This window comes from Peromyscus californicus, unplaced genomic scaffold (assembly GCF_007827085.1).
Source record: "Peromyscus californicus insignis strain IS unplaced genomic scaffold, ASM782708v3 Scaffold_2__1_contigs__length_46816999, whole genome shotgun sequence".
NCBI lineage: Eukaryota > Metazoa > Chordata > Mammalia > Rodentia > Cricetidae > Peromyscus > Peromyscus californicus.
This window is the reverse complement of record NW_026294540.1, coordinates 24587793-24606120: the sequence shown is the minus strand read 5'-3', so window position 1 is coordinate 24606120 and position 18328 is coordinate 24587793. Positions and strand designations below refer to the sequence as shown.

General features: G+C 50.4%; 1 protein-coding gene across 18 annotated transcripts in view; it reads left to right on the top strand.

The window, feature by feature from the left end:
- The window catches only part of Gtf2ird1 (GTF2I repeat domain containing 1), a 97413-nt gene extending 80148 nt beyond the window's left edge, over nucleotides 1-17265 (top strand). For 6 of the 18 annotated variants that reach the window (XM_052753927.1, XM_052753935.1, XM_052753928.1 and 3 more), the window contains 4 exons: nucleotides 9790-9867; nucleotides 10280-10472; nucleotides 12644-12681; nucleotides 13619-14596. In XM_052753927.1, the coding sequence (XP_052609887.1) occupies nucleotides 9790-9867; nucleotides 10280-10472; nucleotides 12644-12681; nucleotides 13619-13977 (668 nt within the window). In that variant the 3' untranslated portion in view covers nucleotides 13978-14596. Of the gene's footprint in view, nucleotides 1-9789; nucleotides 9868-10279; nucleotides 10473-12643; nucleotides 12682-13618; nucleotides 14597-15289 lie in introns of those variants that run through there. The other 12 variants (XM_052753925.1, XM_052753926.1, XM_052753934.1 and 9 more) reach the window with 6 other exon arrangements.
- The last annotated feature ends 1063 nt before the right edge of the window (nucleotides 17266-18328 follow it).

The window sequence follows — 18328 nt, the reverse complement described above, 5'->3', positions numbered from 1 at the left end:
TTGGCTCCAGGCTGAGTTAAAGTTAGCCCAGGTTATATGAGACCCTTTCTCAAAAAAAGACAGGAAGGAAAGAAAAGAGCAAGGGAGTGGGGCTTGGTTGGTTTCAGGTGTATACAGCGTGCATGAAGCCCTGACCTCATCCCCAGCACCACATAAACCAGGCTGAGCGGTGCACCTAGCCAGTGGCCAGCCCTGACACAAACGACTGCCTGAGCTGATGTCCCTTCCCAGTGGTGCTCCTCCTGGCCCTCAGCGGTCCAGGAAGTGTGGCTGGACCGCTCCAGCCTCCATAGAAACCCAGTGAGCCTGTCTGTCATCCACCCCACCGTAGCCCCCAAGTCTGTCCCTGCCCCCCCATACCCCGCTCGTTTTGGGGGACAGAGTCTTGATATGTATCCTTCACTGGCCTCAAACTCGTGATCCTCCTGCCTCAGCCTCTGGAATGTTGAGGTTATAGCTGTGTGCCGCCACTCTGGGGTTGGTTAGCTTCTCACAGGAGGAAACAGAGTCGGAGAGGTTAAGAAAATTTCTCAAAGTCACGGAGCATTTGCGTAGCCTGGCTGAGATCTGAAAGGAGGTCTTAACCACTTTTGGCAGGATCCAGGTTGAACAAGAGCCCCCTACGCCCATCCACTGTGCCAAATTAAATCTCTGATCCTGCTGGGTGCCTCTTTGTCGCCCCCTCATGGCCACTGTGTGTAATCACATGGGTCCTGTCAACCACCTTTTAAATTCCCAGTTTGAAACTGGTTGACTTGTTGGGGTTTGTTTTTTGGTTCGTGTTAGGATTTTGAGTGTGTGCGTGTATGTGTAGTGTGTGTGTGTATGTGTAGTGTGTGAATGTGTGAGAGTGTTTGTGCGTATAGTGTGTGTAAATGTTCAGTGTGTGTATGGTGTGTGAGTGTAGTGTGTATACTGTATACGTAAAGTGTGTGTGTGTGTATGTGTGTGTGTGTGTGTGTGTGTGTGTGTGTGTGCGCGCGCGCGCGTGTGTGCGCGCATGCACGCGCACGGGGATGGGCATACATACTCAGGTCTTCAGGCTTTGAGGCAAGGGTCTACCTGCTGAGTTATTTGGCTGCCTCCGGGTCCTGCTTGTTACAAAGGCTGTGGGGCTCAAATTCAGGTCTTTGTTTTCAAGATGAGCACTTTACCCGCTGAGCTAATCTCCTCAACTCTGCCTTTTTGTTTGGTGTTGCTGCTGCTGCTGTTATTTTTTTTAATATTTTTTTAGATTTATTTATTTTATGTGTCTGTTTTCCCTGCACCACATGTGTGCCTCGTGTCTGTGGAGGTCAGGGAACTGGGGTTATAGATGGTTGTGAACCACTGTGTGGGTGCTGGGAACCAAACCCTGGTCTTCCGCAAGATCGACCATCACTGTTAACCGCTGGGCCATCTCTTTACACCCCACCCCCAGCCCGTAACGGTTTGTGTTTTAAGGCAGTGTCCTATATAGACCAGGCCAGAAGGAACTTGACGTTTAGCTGAGAATCTTCTTAAACTTAGGATCCCCCTGCCTCCACGTCACAGTGCTGGAATTACAGACATGTACCACTCTGTCAGACTGGTTCACTCTTGTCTGAGGGCTTTTGTTGCTGTGATAAAAACACCTTGGGAGGCCGGGCGGTGGTGGCGCACGCCTTTAATCCCAGCACTCGGGAGGCAGAGCCAGGCGGATCTCTGTGAGTTCGAGGCCAGCCTGGTCTCCAAAGCGAGTTCCAGGAAAGGCGCAAAGCTACACAGAGAAACCCTGTCTCGAAAAACCAAAAAAAAAAAAAAAAAAAAAAAAAAAAACACCTTGGGGAAGAAAGGTTTTATTTCGGCTTAGAACTCACAGTGCTACCGAGGGAAGTCAGAGCAGAAACCTGGAGGCAGGAGCTGAGGCAGAGGCTGTGGGGGAACGCTGTTCACTGGCTTTCCCTCCATGACTTGCTCAGCCTGCTTTCTTATACATCCCACAACTACGTGGCCAGGGGTGGTCCCACCCACAGTGGGTCTGAGCCCTCCCACATCAATCACTGATGTCTTCTTGGGCATCTACAGGCAATCTGATGGAGGCATTTTCTCAGCTGAGTTTAGCTTGCGTCAGGAAAGGTGCTGGGAGCAGGTGCAGTCCCTTCTGTCGGGGAGGGTCCCCCCGGCTGGGGAGCAGAGGTCCCTGCGGGGAAGGACTGTTGGAGGCATAATCCCAGAGGACTGGCCGGAACAATGAGAGTTACTAAGAGAGAGAATAATAAGTGTATTGTGGGGGGAGGGGAGGAAGACGGATCTGTACACACACATGTGAACAGTGAGCACAGCGGAGGTCCTCCACAAATGGGTGCAGATTGGTTTTCACAAATCCAGACAGTGGCCACCTACCAATCACTCACATCTGGAGGGTAGGGTGTAGCTGCCAGCCTGGGAGGTGACATTCTCCAGGTTGGGGTGAGGTGGAAGCCGTGAACCCAGCCTTCCCACTCTTAGGTTTGTGGTGGTGGTGGTGGTGGTGGTGGTTGTTTGAAACAAGGTGTCCCAGGTAACCCAGGCTGGCCTTGAACTTGCTGGCCATCAAGGATGACCTTGAACTCTGACCCTCCAGCCTACACGCTACTTCCGAAGTGCTGGAATTACAGGTCTGTACTCTATACCATGCCGTTTTGTGCAGTTCTGGGGATGCAACCCAGGGCTTCTTGCATGCTAGGCAAGCAGTCTACCAATAGAGTTACATCCCTAGCCAGATTTCTGTCTGCCTGCCTGCCTGCCTACCTGCCTGCTTGTCTGTCTGTCTATCTTTGACAGTATCTCATTATGTAGCCCAGGCTGGCCTTGAATTTACAATCCTCTTCCTCCCAGGTAGCTGGGGTTATACAGGTCCTTGTGTGTGTGTGGGGTGGGGGTGGGGGTGGGGGTGGGTGTGGTTTGGGTTTTATTTTCAGGCATCAGAGTTTTGTTTTCCAAATGATGTCAGATTTGCATTTTCTGGTAGCCATGCTTCCAGCTGGGGCAGGAAGATTGCAGATGGTAAAGCTGGTCCCAGGTGGTGGGCCCAGAGAGAGGAATTAAGATCTAGAAGGGGATGGAGTGGCCGTGAAGAAGGTGGTGAAAGAGAGATGGAAGATGAAGGTGACCTTGTCTAAAAGCATGGATCTGCGGATCTGTGGGGGGCAGGCTTTGGAGGTAATGAACTCCCTGTCACTGGAGGCATTCAAGCCGAGGTTAGGTAGCCAGTCACTTACCAAAGAGAATATTCCCTACAGGGTTTGCTGCAAAGGAGGATGAGAAGAGCTGTTCCCACGTCACAGTACCTGACAGGACCGGTCCCACTTCCCTTTGCTGTCCAGTTATGAGCTTCCAAACAGACAGTCAATTCCTCCTCTACAGGATGTCATGATGGACATCTGTCTGTTATCCTAGCTTCTGGAAGGAGTTCAAGGCCAGCTTCAGTTACATAGGAAGCTTGGGGCTAGCCTGGGCTATAAGAGACCTTGTCTTAAAACTGAATAATAAGGACTTGAGCTATGACTCAGAGGTTACGTGTGTTTGCTGCTTTCCCAGAAGGCTTGAGGTCACTTCTTAGCAACTATATCAGGTGGCTCACAGGTGCCTGTAACTCCAGCACCAAAAGATCCAATGCCCACTTCTGGCCACCGCAGACACCCACGGACACTTGGCGCATGCATATGCACACATACACACATACATGCACACACACACACACACACACACACACACACACACACACACACACACACAAGTATATCATCATTGTTTCCTCTGACCCCAGGTGCAGCTTCAGCACCCTCTCCAGGAAAAAATGGGTGCATTGGGGTCCCCACAGGCAGAGCAGAGCTGCCAGCTTCTTGTGTGACTCCAGCAAGCCAGGTTCAGCTCTTTTGAGCCTCAGTGTCCTTATCTATAAAACAGGAAGAATTTGGCCGGGCGGTGGTGGCGCACGCCTTTAATCCCAGCACTCGGGAGGCAGAGCCAAGCGGATCTCTGTGAGTTCGAGGCCAGCCTGGGCTACCAAGTGAGTTCCAGGACAGGCGCAAAGCTACACAGAGAAACCCTGTCTCGAAAAACCAAAAAAGAAAAAAAAGAAAAAAAAAAAAAAAAAAAAAAAACAGGAAGAATTAGCAGAGCAGTGGTGGTTCACGCCTTTAAATCCCAGCACTCGGGAGGCAAAGGCAGGTGGATCTCTGTGAGTTCAAGGCCAGCCCGGTCTACAGCTCTAGTTCCAGGACAGCAGGAATAAACAGAGAAACCCTGTCTTGGAAAACAAAAACCCAGGAAGGATTGTCTTCTCTCCAACCTGGAGCCCATGGCCAGGGCCATTGGGTCTCAGAGGCTCAGAAAGGCTGGATCTCCAGCCCGGATTAGACCTTGCTGACAGCATGCCTGGGGAGCCTTTGTGTGCTGGGTCCCTGCTGCCCAGAAACCTGAGCACCCCAGGGAGCTAGAGCCAAATTCTCCGCAGCCCCAGTTTAATCTAGGACACCTCACCGTCGACTTCCCAGTTCAGGTTCAATTTCAAGAAATCGTTATGGCAGATTAAGCCCCACCCCACCCCAGTGAGAATTTATTCCAATCATTTGGAGAATAAGAGGGGGAAAAAAATTAAAACTCTTTAATAATAGTGTGCTCCCAAAGAGAAACCCAGAACAGAAATCTCTTGTGGCTTTATGTAGGTTTAAGCTGTTACATCGTATTCTTACGTTCACGTTCATCTCTAAATTGCTTTCCAGTCCGTCCCTGTCCCCATGTTCCCCCACACACACCCCTGGCCCAGTTACACCTTGAGCAATTAAATGTGTTTTATGTTTTACAGAGACAGAAACTGCAAGTTTTGGTCATTTTTTGAACAAATGGGGAGATTTACAATGTAGAAATATTGTCACAGTTATCTCAAGATAGACCAAGGTAGCCTGCTCACCATGGTCACCCAGAATTATGCTTTTCCTGGTGAAAGGCGCATTGTTTACTCAGCGTCTGTCAGCCAGGGTCTTCTCTGAAATGCATAGCCCAAGCAGTACTCCTTTAGCTGAATTTTACTTTGGTATAACTTAATTTTTGCTTTCTTTTTTAAAATTACTTATTTATTTTTATTTTATGTGCGCTGGTGTTTTGCTTGCATGTATGTCTGTGTGAGGGTGCCAGATCTTGGAGTTACAGATAGTTATGAGCTGCCATGTGGGTGCTGGGAATTGAACCCGGGTCCTCTGGAAGAGCAGCCAGTGCTCTTAACTGATGAAACATCTCTCCATTGCTTTTTGTTATTGTTGTTGTGGTGGTGGTGGTTTGAGACAAGGTTTCTCTGTGTAGCCTTGGCTGTCATGGAACTCAGTCTGTAGACCAGGCCGGCCTCAAACTCAGAGATCCACATGCCTCTGCCTCCCGAGTTCACCAGGCCGGCCAACTTAATATTTTCTAGGCAAGTTTATCGGTAAATCTCTTCTAACGTCAGTGTATCAGTGAGGAAAGTGTTTTACCGTTTCTCTAACATCGTCTGAGGCCCAGGTTGAGATGCTCAGCTGTGGAGAAGGGCCTGCCACACACAGGTGGCAGAAGACCCTCTCAGTGCCATCTACTGTCACCTTGAAACTATGGAAAGCTTCGGGGAGAAGGGGACCTGAGACAGGCCTGGGAGCCAGTCTGGGGTTGATCTTGACAAGCGGGGAGTGAGGAGACAGAATGGTCCCGTTTCCCCCTTTAGGAACCAAGTTTGCCATTTCTGAACTACGATCTTCGATTCCGGATAAGTTAACTTATGTCTGTGATCTTACATGAGTTAATTGATTCTGTAGTCTTGGATAAGTTAGCTCACTGTGTATGATCATAGATAAGTTAACTCACTCTCTGTGTTGTTGGATAAGTTAACTGACTTACTCTCTGTGGTCTGGGGTAAGGCACCTGATAATCTACAGTTTGAGGTGGGTTGACTTACTATCTCTAGGCCATTCCTTCAGGGTTCCCTCTGCCCTTTTGTACTTTATTCCCTGAGGCTGGAGGGATATTTTCCTGGCTCCAGCCCTCCTGGCTTCCCCCCTTCCCACCCTTCCAGCTCTGTCTTGGTCTGGAGAGCTGAAATAATACTGTCCTGTCTCGGTATCCCAAGACGCCACAATTCCAGCCCCAGCCACGCTTCCTCCATGTCATTATGCTCTCTGTTAATATGGCTGTAGTAATGACTGCCTACCTTACTGTCTTCCTGGGAAGTGCTGACCGCTGCCAGGGTGGGGCAGAGAGGACTGTGGCCAGATATCCCACTCCTGGGCCCAAATCTGGCCCTATGCTTCCTCCTTTATTCCAAAAGGGGCCATGGAGCCGCAGGGTGTCTGGGAGGCCCTGACCATTTCCTGGTCTATGGAAACTCAGCCAGGGCCACTGTGTCCCACCCTGCACCTGAATGGGTTAAAGATCTCAAGTCCTGCACCCCACGTGTGGCTGGAAAGGAACTTCCTGTGTTCTCGGGTTCATAAATAAGAGGCTCTGCCACTTCATGAAGTTGAGGGAGCCCTGGACCTTTCTATGAGATTCCAGAAACCCTTATGTAAATGTACAAGCAGAGGGGCTGAGGGGATGAGTCATTCAGCAAATCGGCACACCCACAGAGGCCAGCTATGGTGGCATCCACTTAAAATAGTCCCAGCTCTGGGGAGCAGAGGCAAGTAGATCCCTGGTGCTCGCTAGCCCAGCCAGCCTAACCTACTTGGCCAGTTCCAAATGAGAGACTCTCCAAAGATAAGCGTCCCGAGGGAGGGCTCCCCAAAAATTAACTTCTGAAAGACCACTTGAAAGGATGATAAAGGGCGCTGGTGGCGGCACTGGTTACCGCTGAAAGGTCACGGTCACGAAAGAACCCAGTGTTAGTTTTCAGAGCTTTATTAGGAGGGAAAAGGTGGGGAGGGGAGAGAGGAGAGCCAGGCCTGGAGAGAGAGAAAGATGGCGGGGGGGGGGGGGGGGGGGGGGGGAGCAGAGCAGAGAGGGTGTGGGGTCTGCATCCGGCTTTTTTTGTTTTGTTTTGTTTTGTTTTTTTGTTTTTTGAGACAGGGTTTCTCTGTGTAGCATTGCGCCTTTCCTGGATCTCGCTCTGTAGACCAGGCTGGCCTCAAACTCACACAGAGATCCTCCTGCCTCTGCCTCCCAAATGCTGGGATTAAAGGCGTGCGCCACCACCACCACCACCCGGCGCTGCATCCAGCTTTTAAGGTGCAGATTGTGTGACCACGCTGTGTGTACATAGTCGCCAGCACCCATTGATGACCTAAGTAAGACCCCAGGCTCCAAACTGCACGTGTGTAGTCATGTAGCTGGAGTGAGAGCAGAATTCTAACACCACTCACATCGATAAAAGCAGCCAACACCTCTGTTTGAGTTGGTGTGACATCAACCCGGTGTGGCTACCAACCGCATTAGTGGTCTTTGAGCCATCTGAGGACAGTAAGGGTAGGGCATGGGTGGGACTCAGCCCTGTGCTCACTAAATACTCGGTTCTTTGCAGAGTACGGAGGAAAGGTTAGCTGACAAGGTAATTGGGAGGTAGGGATGGGGACACGGCAGCTAGAAAACCCACCAGACCATGGAGGCTGGAACCAGATAGTTGGCAGCTAGGTCAGAAGGATCCCAGGGGTGTCTCTCTTGTGCTCATCACCGTTTTAAACAGTACAAGCTAAGCATGGTGGGACACATCCGCAATCCTCAGTACTGAGGAGTCGGGGCAAAGAAGATCTGGCCCTCTTTCCAGATCATCTTTGGCTGTATACTGAATTTGAGACTCAAGTAGTGTACTACCTGAAACCCTGGCTCAATGAATGAATGAATGAATGAATGAATGGGAGGAAAGAAGGGGATATGGGGAGAAGTGAAGGAAAAAGAAAAAACGCCCCGGGCTTGACAAGAGGGCTCAGCAGCTAAAGGCACATGACTCCAAGCCTGACGACCTGAGTTCGATCCCTGGAACCCACCCGTTACATAGGAGGGAACTGACTCCCACAAGAGGTCCTCTGAGCCAAGCATGGCGGCACACACATTTCATCCAGCACTCAGGAGGCAGAGGCAGGTGGATCTCTGTGAGTTCCAGGCTAGCCTAGTCTTCTACATAGCAAGTTGGAGGACAGCCAGAGTTGCATGGTGAGACTCTGTATCAAAAACACAAAAAAATCAACAAGTTGTCCTTTGACCTCCACTTCCGTTTTGTTTGTTTGTTTGTTTTGATTTTTGAGACAGGGTTTCTCTCTGTGGCCTTGGCTGTCCTGGAACTCACTCTGTAGATCAGGCTGGCCTCGAACTCACAGAGATCCACCTGGCTCTGCCTCCCGAGTGCTGGGATTAAAGGCGTGCGCCACCACTGCCAGCATGACCTCCACTTGAAATGCCATGATCCACGTGTGTTCATATATACACATAAAATGAATTAATTAAAGAAACAAAAACCCTGGGCCTGGAGAGATGGCTCAGGGGTTAGGCACTTGCTGCCAAGCCTGAGGACCTGAGTTCGATCTCCAGGACCCACGTGGTGGTGGAAGGAGAGAACCGACTCCTGCAAGTTGACCTCTGACCTCCACTCGTGCACTTGCTCACACATAAATATGTGTAATTAAAAACAAAAACACAAACCTTCCAGTCCGGGTGTCGTAGGGAACGTGACCAGCACTAAGAAAGCTGAGGCAGGAGGATCATGAGATTGAGGCCCAGCTGAAAAAAGAAAAAACAAAACAAAAGCCAACGGACTTGGATTTGGTGGTGGTTCTTCTGTGTTCCTGTTTTCGGTCTTGTTATCCATAAAAAGGGAGGTAGTAGTGTGCGAGCCACAGGCAGGAGGATACGGCTTTTTGTCCCTCGTAACTTCCTGTCTCTGCACACCACATACTCCTAAGAACGGCCCCTGCTGCCTGCAGGAGGCAGCCTGTTCCGCTCAGGTGGGGAAAGGCCACGGCCAGTCCAGGCCCTTGAACCTCACCCTGAGATGGGGCAACGTAACAGCCCCATCATTGCTGCCAAGCCAGATATCATGGCTTCTACAAGCGTGTGTGTGTGTGTGTGTGTGTGTGTGTGTGTGTGTATGTTTGTGTGTGTATACACACATGTGGTCCTTAAGGCAAATATAGTTAATTTTCAGGCTAACGCAGTGGGTTTGAAAGAGTGCCCCATCACACTGTTTCTGGGGCTATAACTAGTATTCAGTACACTGTTAGCTCCTCTTGGGGTGCTCTATGCCTGGCCTGTGGTAGGGGTGCTGCTTGGAAAATTCAGGTGGATGGAAGGATGAGTGAGTATGTAGATGGATGAATGGGAGGTGGGTGAGTGGGTGTGTGGATGGATGAATGGGAGGTGAGTGGGGTGTGTGTGGATGGGTAAATGAGAGGTGAGTGGGTAGATGTGTAGATGGATGAATGGGAGGTGAGTGGTGGGTGTGTGGATGGGTAAATGAGAGGTAACTGGGTGGGTGTGTGGATGGATGAATGGGAGGTGAGTGGTGGATGTGTGGATGGATGAATGGGAGGTGAGTAGTGGATGTGTGGATGGATGAATGGGAGGTAACTGGGTGGGTGTGTGGATGGATGAATGGGAGGTGAGTGGTGGGTGTGTGGATGGATGAATGGGAGGTGAGTGGTGGGTGTGTGGATGGATGAATGGGAGGTGAGTGGTGGGTGTGTGGATGGATGAATGGGAGGTGAGTGGGTGGATACACTCATGAGACCAAAGCGGTTGCAGTAGAGATGGCAGTCTCTGGAGCGTCTGCCCAGCAGGCCAGGGCCACGCGGGAGAAGCGTGTGCCGGCCCTATAGTCCGATTGTCTCCTTGCAGACGAGGATGACGCCAACAGGCTCGGGGAGAAGGTGATCCTCCGAGAGCAGGTGAAGGAGCTCTTCAATGAGAAATACGGTCAGTGCCCCCAGGTGGCCGGGGTGGGTCCACAGGGCAGCTCGCATGACCACAGTGACGGGTGGCATATGTGTTAGTTACTTTTTTCTAATTGCTGTGACAACATACCCCACTTAAGGAAGGAAGGGTTTATTTGGGGTCACAGATTAAAACTAGTCCATAGGGCAAGGACATGAGGCAATTGGTCACATCTGCAGTTGGGGAGCAGAGAGAGCTGTGTCTGTCTCCTAGGTAATTCTAGAACCTGGGGATGATCAATATGAACTATCATAACATATGCGAATGATCAATATGCTGGCCCTGGGGTGGGATGGCTGTTGAGTTGGGCTGTCAGAGTCACGATCCTCTCCCTAGAGTGTTTCACCTTTTGACATGGGGGCATCTCTCTCTGGTTCTGACCTGCGCTCTCTAGGGGAGGCCCTGGGACTGAATCGGCCTGTGTTGGTCCCTTACAAACTGATCCGGGACAGCCCAGATGCCGTGGAGGTGAAAGGCCTCCCGGATGACATCCCCTTCCGGAACCCCAACACCTACGACATCCATCGGCTGGAGAAGATCCTGAAGGCCAGGGAGCATGTGCGGATGGTTATCATCAACCAGCTCCAGTGAGTGCCGCAGGGCAAGAGCTGTCGGGGAGGAGAGGGTACCACCCTGGCCCAGGACACCATCAGCAGGCTCAGCCAGGAGTCAGACAGAGAGATCTGAGTCAGAAAACCAACTCCAATTTGTTGTTGTTGTTGTTGTTTTGAGACAGAGTCTCATGTAGCCCAGGCTGGCCTGGAACACACTATGTAGTTGAGGCTGACCTTGAACTCCTAATATTCCTGCTTCCACCTCCTGGCTGCTGGGATTACAGGCCTGAGCTAATTTACCCAGCCCACAATTTAGAATTTCTTGAGTATCCTCTCTGTACTCAAGACGTTTTAGGACAGGGCTGAAGAGATGGCTCAGCAGTTTAGAGTACTTGTTGCTCTTGCAGAGGACCCAGGCTCGATTCTAGAAATCCACGTGGTAGCTCAAACCATCCCTAATAACACTTCCAAGGGATCCAATACCTTCCTCTGACTTCCTTGGGCATTGTGCACGGACATGGTACACATACACATGTGCATGCAGAAACTCATACAATAAAATAAAAAAATAAAATAAATCATCTTTAAAGTTTGAGGTAGGAGCTGGGGAGAAGTCACAATTAGTACAAAATGTTTGTCAAACGAGCATGAAGACCTAAGTTCAGGTCTCCAGGACCCACAGCATGCACCTGTAATCCCACCACCGGGAAGGTAAAAGCAGGGAGGATTCCTGGGGCACATTGGCCCTCCAGGCTGGCCAAATCAGTGAGAAATTCTGCCTAAAAATATAACACGGAGGCTACAGAGATAACTCAGCAGGTCGAAATGTTTGCTCCATAATCACGAGAGCTGGAGCTTAGATTTCAGTGCCCACGTAACACGTGGGGCTTCTCGTGCATGCCTGTGGCCCCACGAGTAGGGTTGAGACAGGATGGTCTCTGGAGTTTGCTGGCTTCAGGCCTAGTGAGCAAAACTAGTGCCAGCTTCAGGGAGAGACTCTGCCTCAAAGGAATAGGTGGAGAACGGTAAAGAGAGACACCCAGTACTCTCTCTTCTGGCCTCCTCCTGTGCACACAGGCTTGCACATCTGTATACACACATGTAAGTAAATAAATAAATAAATTTTGGTGGGGGGTTTTTGTTTTTTGGTTTTTTTGGTTTTTTTTTTTTTTTTTTTTTTTTTTGGTTTTTTTGAGACAAGGTTTCTCTGTGTCGTTTTGGTGCCTGTCCTGGAGACCAGGCTGTAGACCAGGCTGTCCTTGAACTCACAGAGATCCGCCTGCCTCTGCCTCCCAAGTGCTGGGATTAAAGGCGTGGGCCACTGCCACCACCACCTGGATAAATGAATAATTCTTTAGAATAAAAATAATGTGGAAGGTAACTGAGAAAGATACCTAGCATTGATCTATGCCCTCCACACTCATGCATACCATCATACGAGCGCGCACACACACGCACACACACACACACACACGCACAAGTGCACGCACACACACACACACAGAGGCACACACACACATTCACACAGCAGGTAAAGGTGCTTGCCACCAAGCCTGACAATCTCAGTCAGGTTTCCTGGGACTCACATCATAAAAGGAGTGGACTGACTCAACTCCCACAAGTTGTCCTCTGACCTCTGCTGGACACACATGTACACATACATGCACCAATTAAATAAATGTAATGAAAAAAATTTAAACAATAAGAGAAAAAAATGTTTGAGGGACAATGGTGTGCCAACGTTTTCCTATAATCCCAGTAACTGAGAGGCAGCAGGAGGAGGATGAGCCAGCCTTGGCTACAGAGCAAGGCCCTGTCTCAAAAGGAAAAGAATTTCAGAGTTTTTGTGCCCTGGTCACCTGAGCCTGTTTTTGGTAGGAGCATATGCATGGTGGAAGGTGCTGCTCACCTCCCGAGAGCCAGGGAGCAGAGAGAGAGGAGGAAGCCAGGGTACCAGGATCCCCACTGAAGACATGACCACAAGGACCTATCCCACCCACTAGGCCCCACCTCGTCAAGGTCTAGTGTGCAGACACACATTTAACACATTGGGCAACACTCAGGGTGTAAAACCATAGCGGGGACTGACCCGGCTGCAGCCACAACCGCTACATCTCAGCTATGTAGAGTCGGTGTCCCGAATCCCAAGGAGCGCGTGAGGAGATGGAACCACCTAACTGTGGCCTTGCTTCTCTCTTTTTCAGACCTTTTGCAGAAGTCTGCAATGATGCCAAGGGGCCAGGTGAGTCAGAGGCCGGGGAGGCCAGCCTTCTGCCTCCTGGGGACCAGTCTGTTGCCTTCAAAGATAAAAAGGCACAGGCAGGCACAGGCCTTGGGTGGCTCAGGGGATAAAGGTGCTTGCTGCTAAACCTGACGACCTGAGTTCAATCCCCAGACCCCACATGATGGAGAAACTGAGGCAACTCCTTCAAGTTGGCCTCTGACCTCCATTCATGTGCCACACACACATACATAAATAAATGATTCTTAAAAAAATATTAATAATAATAATAGGTAAGGCTGGGTGTGGATCAGTTGGGAGAGTATGCACCAAGTCCCGTTATGATTTCCCTAGCACTACATAAATCGGGTATAGTGGCACACACCTTTAATCCCGGGACTGGGACTGAGGGGAGGGGGGTGGAGGCAGGAGGATCAGGCATCAAGGCCAAGTTCAGCTACACAGTGACTTGGAGGCCAGCCTAGACTACGGAAGACCCTGTCTCAACAAACCAAACCAAAACACTTTGGTATAGGAGGTGGGTAGAGGAGCTTAGGGCTTTTGAAGGTCATAGGAAGATAGCCCTACTGAAGATGGAATGATCTGGGTGAGCCAGATCCCTGACTGAGCCTGTTGGGTAGGTGAGGGGATATTTTTACCAGCAAAGCAGGCAGGTGAATAGGAACCAGAAGTGGGACACCTGGTCCTTAGACCTGCTTGGGGAATGAGGCTAGACAAGTGAGCCCCAGCCGCTTGGTGGGGAGAGAGAGTCACGGAGCCTGGGATGCTGTGACAGGCTGTAGCTTTAGCTCAGAGGAACAGCACCTGCCTAGAATCCCCCAGTAAGGGCCTAGGAGTATGGTTCAACCTACACAAAGCTCTGGGTTCCATTCCCAGGACATTAAAAAAAAAAAAAAAAAGAAACCACTAAAAATCTAAAAGCAAGGGCTTTCTCCAGGGAGTTCAGGAGGCCGACACAGAATGGCCCCCAGCATCCGGCCTCAGCAACTGTTTCTTCCACCAGCCAAAGACATTCCCAAGCGCAAGAGAAAGCGGGTCTCGGAAGGCAACTCGGTCTCCTCCTCTTCCTCTTCTTCATCCTCGTCCTCTAACCCAGAGTCTGTGGCATCCACCAACCAGATCTCCCTCGTGGTAAAGTCACGCAGATCCGAACTTCACCCCAATTCTGTGTGGCCTGTGCCCCACCCTCGGGCAGGGCCGCCCACAGCTCCAGGAACTGGGAGGCACTGGGCTCTGAGAGGGACTCCGCCAACCTCAGAGGTGCAGGCGCACCCACTTGCTTTGCCCACAAGATAGACTGAGGGGTCTGTGCGATCCATCGGCACAGGGCTTGAAGTGTGGGTGTGACCAGCGATGTGTGTAACTGAGGACAGCAGGAGCCAGAGGGTAGATGGTCACATGACAGAACTCAACCTCCATCATCTGTCCGCCATGTTACTGAGTTTGGCCCTTTGCCTGATTCAAAGGAAAACCTATGTAAAGAATTGGGTGTGGTGGCGTATGCCTATAGTCCCAGTAGTGGAGATGGGGAGGATCAGAGGTTCAAGGCCAGCTTGGGCGATAGGAAACTCCATCTCAAAGAAAACTGCTAACCAGGCAGGGGGCTGGGGTTGTGGTTCAGTCAGCAGAATGCTTGCCTTACGTGCATGAAGCCCTGGGCTAGATCCCCAGCATCAATCACATAAACTGGACCTGACGGCATACGTCTGTAATCCCAGCACTGGAGAGGTAGAAGCAGGGGGATCAGAAGTCAAGGTCAGCCTCAGGACATGAGAAATTTGAGGCTAGCCTGGGTTACATGAGACTGTCTCAACAGAAAAGAAGGGAGGCTGATTTTAGGATTTCTAGATCCTTTGTGTGCCCCTTCAACTCCATTCTGGATACTTTTGGTTTTTCTTTTCTTTTTTTTTTTTTTTTTTTTTTTTTTTTTTTTTTTATTTATTTATTATGTATACAGAAGAAGGTACCAGCTCTCATTACAGATGGTTGTGAGCCACCATGTGGTTGCTGGGAATTGAACTCAGGACCTCTGGAAGAGCAGTCAGTGCTCTTAACCTCTGAGCCATCTCTCCAGCCCCTTTTTTGGTTTTTCAAGACAAGGTTTCTCTGTAGCTTTGGAGCCTGTCCTGGACTAGCTCTGTAGACCAGGCGGGCCTCGAACTCACAGAGATCCACCTGCCTCTGCCTCCCGAGTGCTGGGATTACAGGCATGCGCCACCACCACCACCACCTGGCCTGGGTGCTTCCGAAAGCCCAGAATTTGCATTTTCTCCTACCGTCATTTTTATCATTGAGTTCTCCTTCCTTTTACCCCGAGAGGTGGGACAGTGTCTGTAGGGTGAAGCTGGTATATGGTGTTTACTGCGCCTGCTCACTCATCCCTCGCTGGTGTCTAATCCACATGTTGAACCCCTGGAACACAGGTGGGGGACAGTCCCCCCAAGCTGTACCTGTGTGACCTCAGAGAGGTCTCTTGCCCTCCCTGGGCCTCAGTGGCTGCATAAGTAACATTGGAGTTCGCCCTCAAGGAAAGCGAGCTAGTTTATTCTGGGAGTTCCTTCATATCACCTGCAGTCCTAACCTGGTCCCTCTGTCCCCCTCTCTCTAGCAGTGGCCAGTGTACATGGTGGACTATTCCGGACTAAACGCGCACCTTCCAGGTCCCCTTGATTATTAAACCTCAGAGCCGAATCAGGACCTCAACTCAGAAAGACTAAAGGAAATGTAATTTATGTACAAAGTATATTCGAATATGTATCGATGCCTTTTAGTTTTTCCAATGATTTTTACACTATATTCCTGCCGCCAAGGCCTTTTTAAATAAGTAAAAAAAAGAAAAAAGAAAAAAAAAGTGTTACCTTTATTTTACTTTATTTTTCTGGCTATACGTACGCTTTTGGTGGTGTGGCCCCAGCAGCCACCCAGGGACCGAGTCAGACAAGACACCAAGCAGCTCAGGTGCCCCATGCCATACTCTGGAGTCTCGAGTTTCTGAACACTAGATTGGTGGTGTCCGGGGACAGGACTTATTTTCTTTACTGCAGCCCCAGGAGGAGCCACAGAGAGCTTGCCCAGCCTCCACAAAGCCATGGGTTCCACCCCAGCACTGCCCATCCTGGGTATGGTGGTGCACACCTGTGACCCCAGCACTCAGGAGGTTCAGGAGTTTCCATTTGGGGCTGGGGAGATGGTGCGGTGGGTAAAGTGTACCTTCCTTTGCAAGCATGACAGCCTGACTTCAGAACCCCAGTATCTGGGTAAAAAGCTGTGCACGGTGGCGGCGACATCCTCCTGTAACCCCGGCGATGGGAGGCTGGAAACGAGGATCCCTGGAGCTTGCTTTTGCTGGTCCACTAGCCTAACTTAACTGCGTTAGTGAGCTCTGGGTTCAGAGAAGAAGCCTGTCTCCAAAAATAAGATGGAAAGGGATGGAAAGATGGCTTAGCGGGTGAAAGGTTCATGCCCTCAAGCCTGACATCCTGAGTTCAATCCCAGACCGACTCCTACACATGACCCTCTGACCTCTGCACATACGCTGTCATGTGGGAACACACGTACATTGAGTGTGATTTTTAAATTACATATATGTATTTAAATGTATAACTGAAGTAATCAAAACCATATGTTCTTTTTTGTTGTTACTTTGTTTTGTTTTTGAGACAGGGTTTCTCTACGGATGTTCCTGGAACTCTCTCTCTGTAGACCAGGCTGGCCTTGAACTCACGGAGATCCGCCTGCTTCTGCCTCCTTGAGGTCTTCCTGTGGGCGGCTCCCAACGCTGGGGTCACGCTCAGCATTCGCTGTCACACCCAGCCCTCTTTCTCTTCGAGACGCCATCATAAATCACCATCCTTTTTACAGAAACTGCCTCTTCCAGTGGAGATGGCTGGCCCTGTGGTGCACCTATAACACACACACACACACACACACACACACACACGCTTAGAAGGCTGAGGCAGGAGGATCTGGAGTTGAGGACCAGACCAAGAGGCACACTCACCTTGAAAGCCTGATGAGTTGTTCAATATGAGACCCTGTCTCAAATTACGTCGAGTAAATATGATAGCACACACCTGTCGCCCAGCATTTAGGAAATGAGACAAGAAGATCAGTTCAAGGACATTCTCCTTTACATAGCAAATCGGGAGGTCAGCCTGGACGACTACATATAAGACCCTTTCTAAAAAAAACAAAACCAAACCATAATCTGGGCCTGGTGAACCTCTGAGGCCAGCCTGGTCTACAGAGAGAGTTCCAGGGCAGCCAGGGCTACACAGAGAAACCTTATGTTGGAAAAAAAAACAAAAACGAAAACCTTAGGGTTGGCGAAACAGTCCAGCCGTTCGGAGTGTACCCTGCTTTTACAGAGATGCCAGCTTAATTCCCAGCACCCATGTCCAGTGGCCCACAGCCGCCGATACCTTCAGCTCCAGAAGTGAATGGCCCGTACGTGTCTACACACATACACATAATTTAGAGTAATAAAAATAAATCCCTTTTGGTTTTGTGTCAAGACAGGCTTTCTCTGTGTAACCCTGGCTGGGCTGGAACTAGCTCTGTCTGTAGACCAGGCTGGCCTCAAACTCAGAGACTGGAAGACTAAAGGCATGTGCCACCATTACCGGCCAATTTTTTTTTTTTTTTTAAATGTAAAAAAACCCTTAGATCAACTCCAGAGGCAGGAGCAGGAGCAGGCAAAATCTCTGGGAGTCTGAGGCCAGACTGATCTACATAGTGAGACCCTGTCTCAAATAAATCCCTTAGATCAGGTCACCCACCCCGGCCGCCGCCGCCGCCGCCGCCGCCACCCCCGTGAGGGGCTGCGGGCGTAGCTCCGTGGTGGGGCACCCACATATCACATGAAGCCTGGGATTTTTCTCCCCATTATACTAAGCGCTAACTTCTTGGCACGCCGTTCCAGCGCTCCCCTCCCCCAGCCAGTCTTGTAGCTCAGCCTCACAAGCCACCCTTTAGCCATGGCTGGAACCTGGCTTTAGTCTAGATAGGGCCTTGGGTACCTGGCGCCCTTATTCTGGGAGCAACCACTGGCGCCTGTCTGTGGTCTAGACACGCCCCCACCATGACCCAAAGCAACCAGATCAGAGCCGGTGGTTGGAGCTCCTGGGTGGGGCCGGCGCTGGGAAACCGGATCCCGAAGGCAATAAATACAGAGCCAGCCGCACCTTCCCCTCAGCAGGTCCTTGCAGTTCAGTGGGCCTGGGCTATGGAGACCCTGTCTCAAAACAAAACGGGCTGGGAGAATGTAGCTCAGCTAGTAGAGTGCTTGTCTAGCATGCAACAGGCCCTGGATTCCATCCTAGCAGCTGCATAAACCTGGGCACAGTGGGTGGGTCACGTCTATAACCCCAATCCTGGAGAGGGCAGGAGGGTCAAAGTGGGAGAACGGTTTGAGCTACGTGAGACCCTGTCTCAAAGCAAAATTCCAAAATTAAAAGTAACACCCACAAAAAAAAAAAATGAATTAAGGGTACCCCTCCAAAGCAGTCTTTGCTGTTGTTTGAGACAGGATCCTGGGTTACCCAGGCTGGTCTCAAACTCATTATGTTGCAGAGGACGGCCTTGAACTTTGGATCCACCTTGCTTCCACCTCCCAAGTGCTGGGATTACAGGTCTGTCTCCACACCTG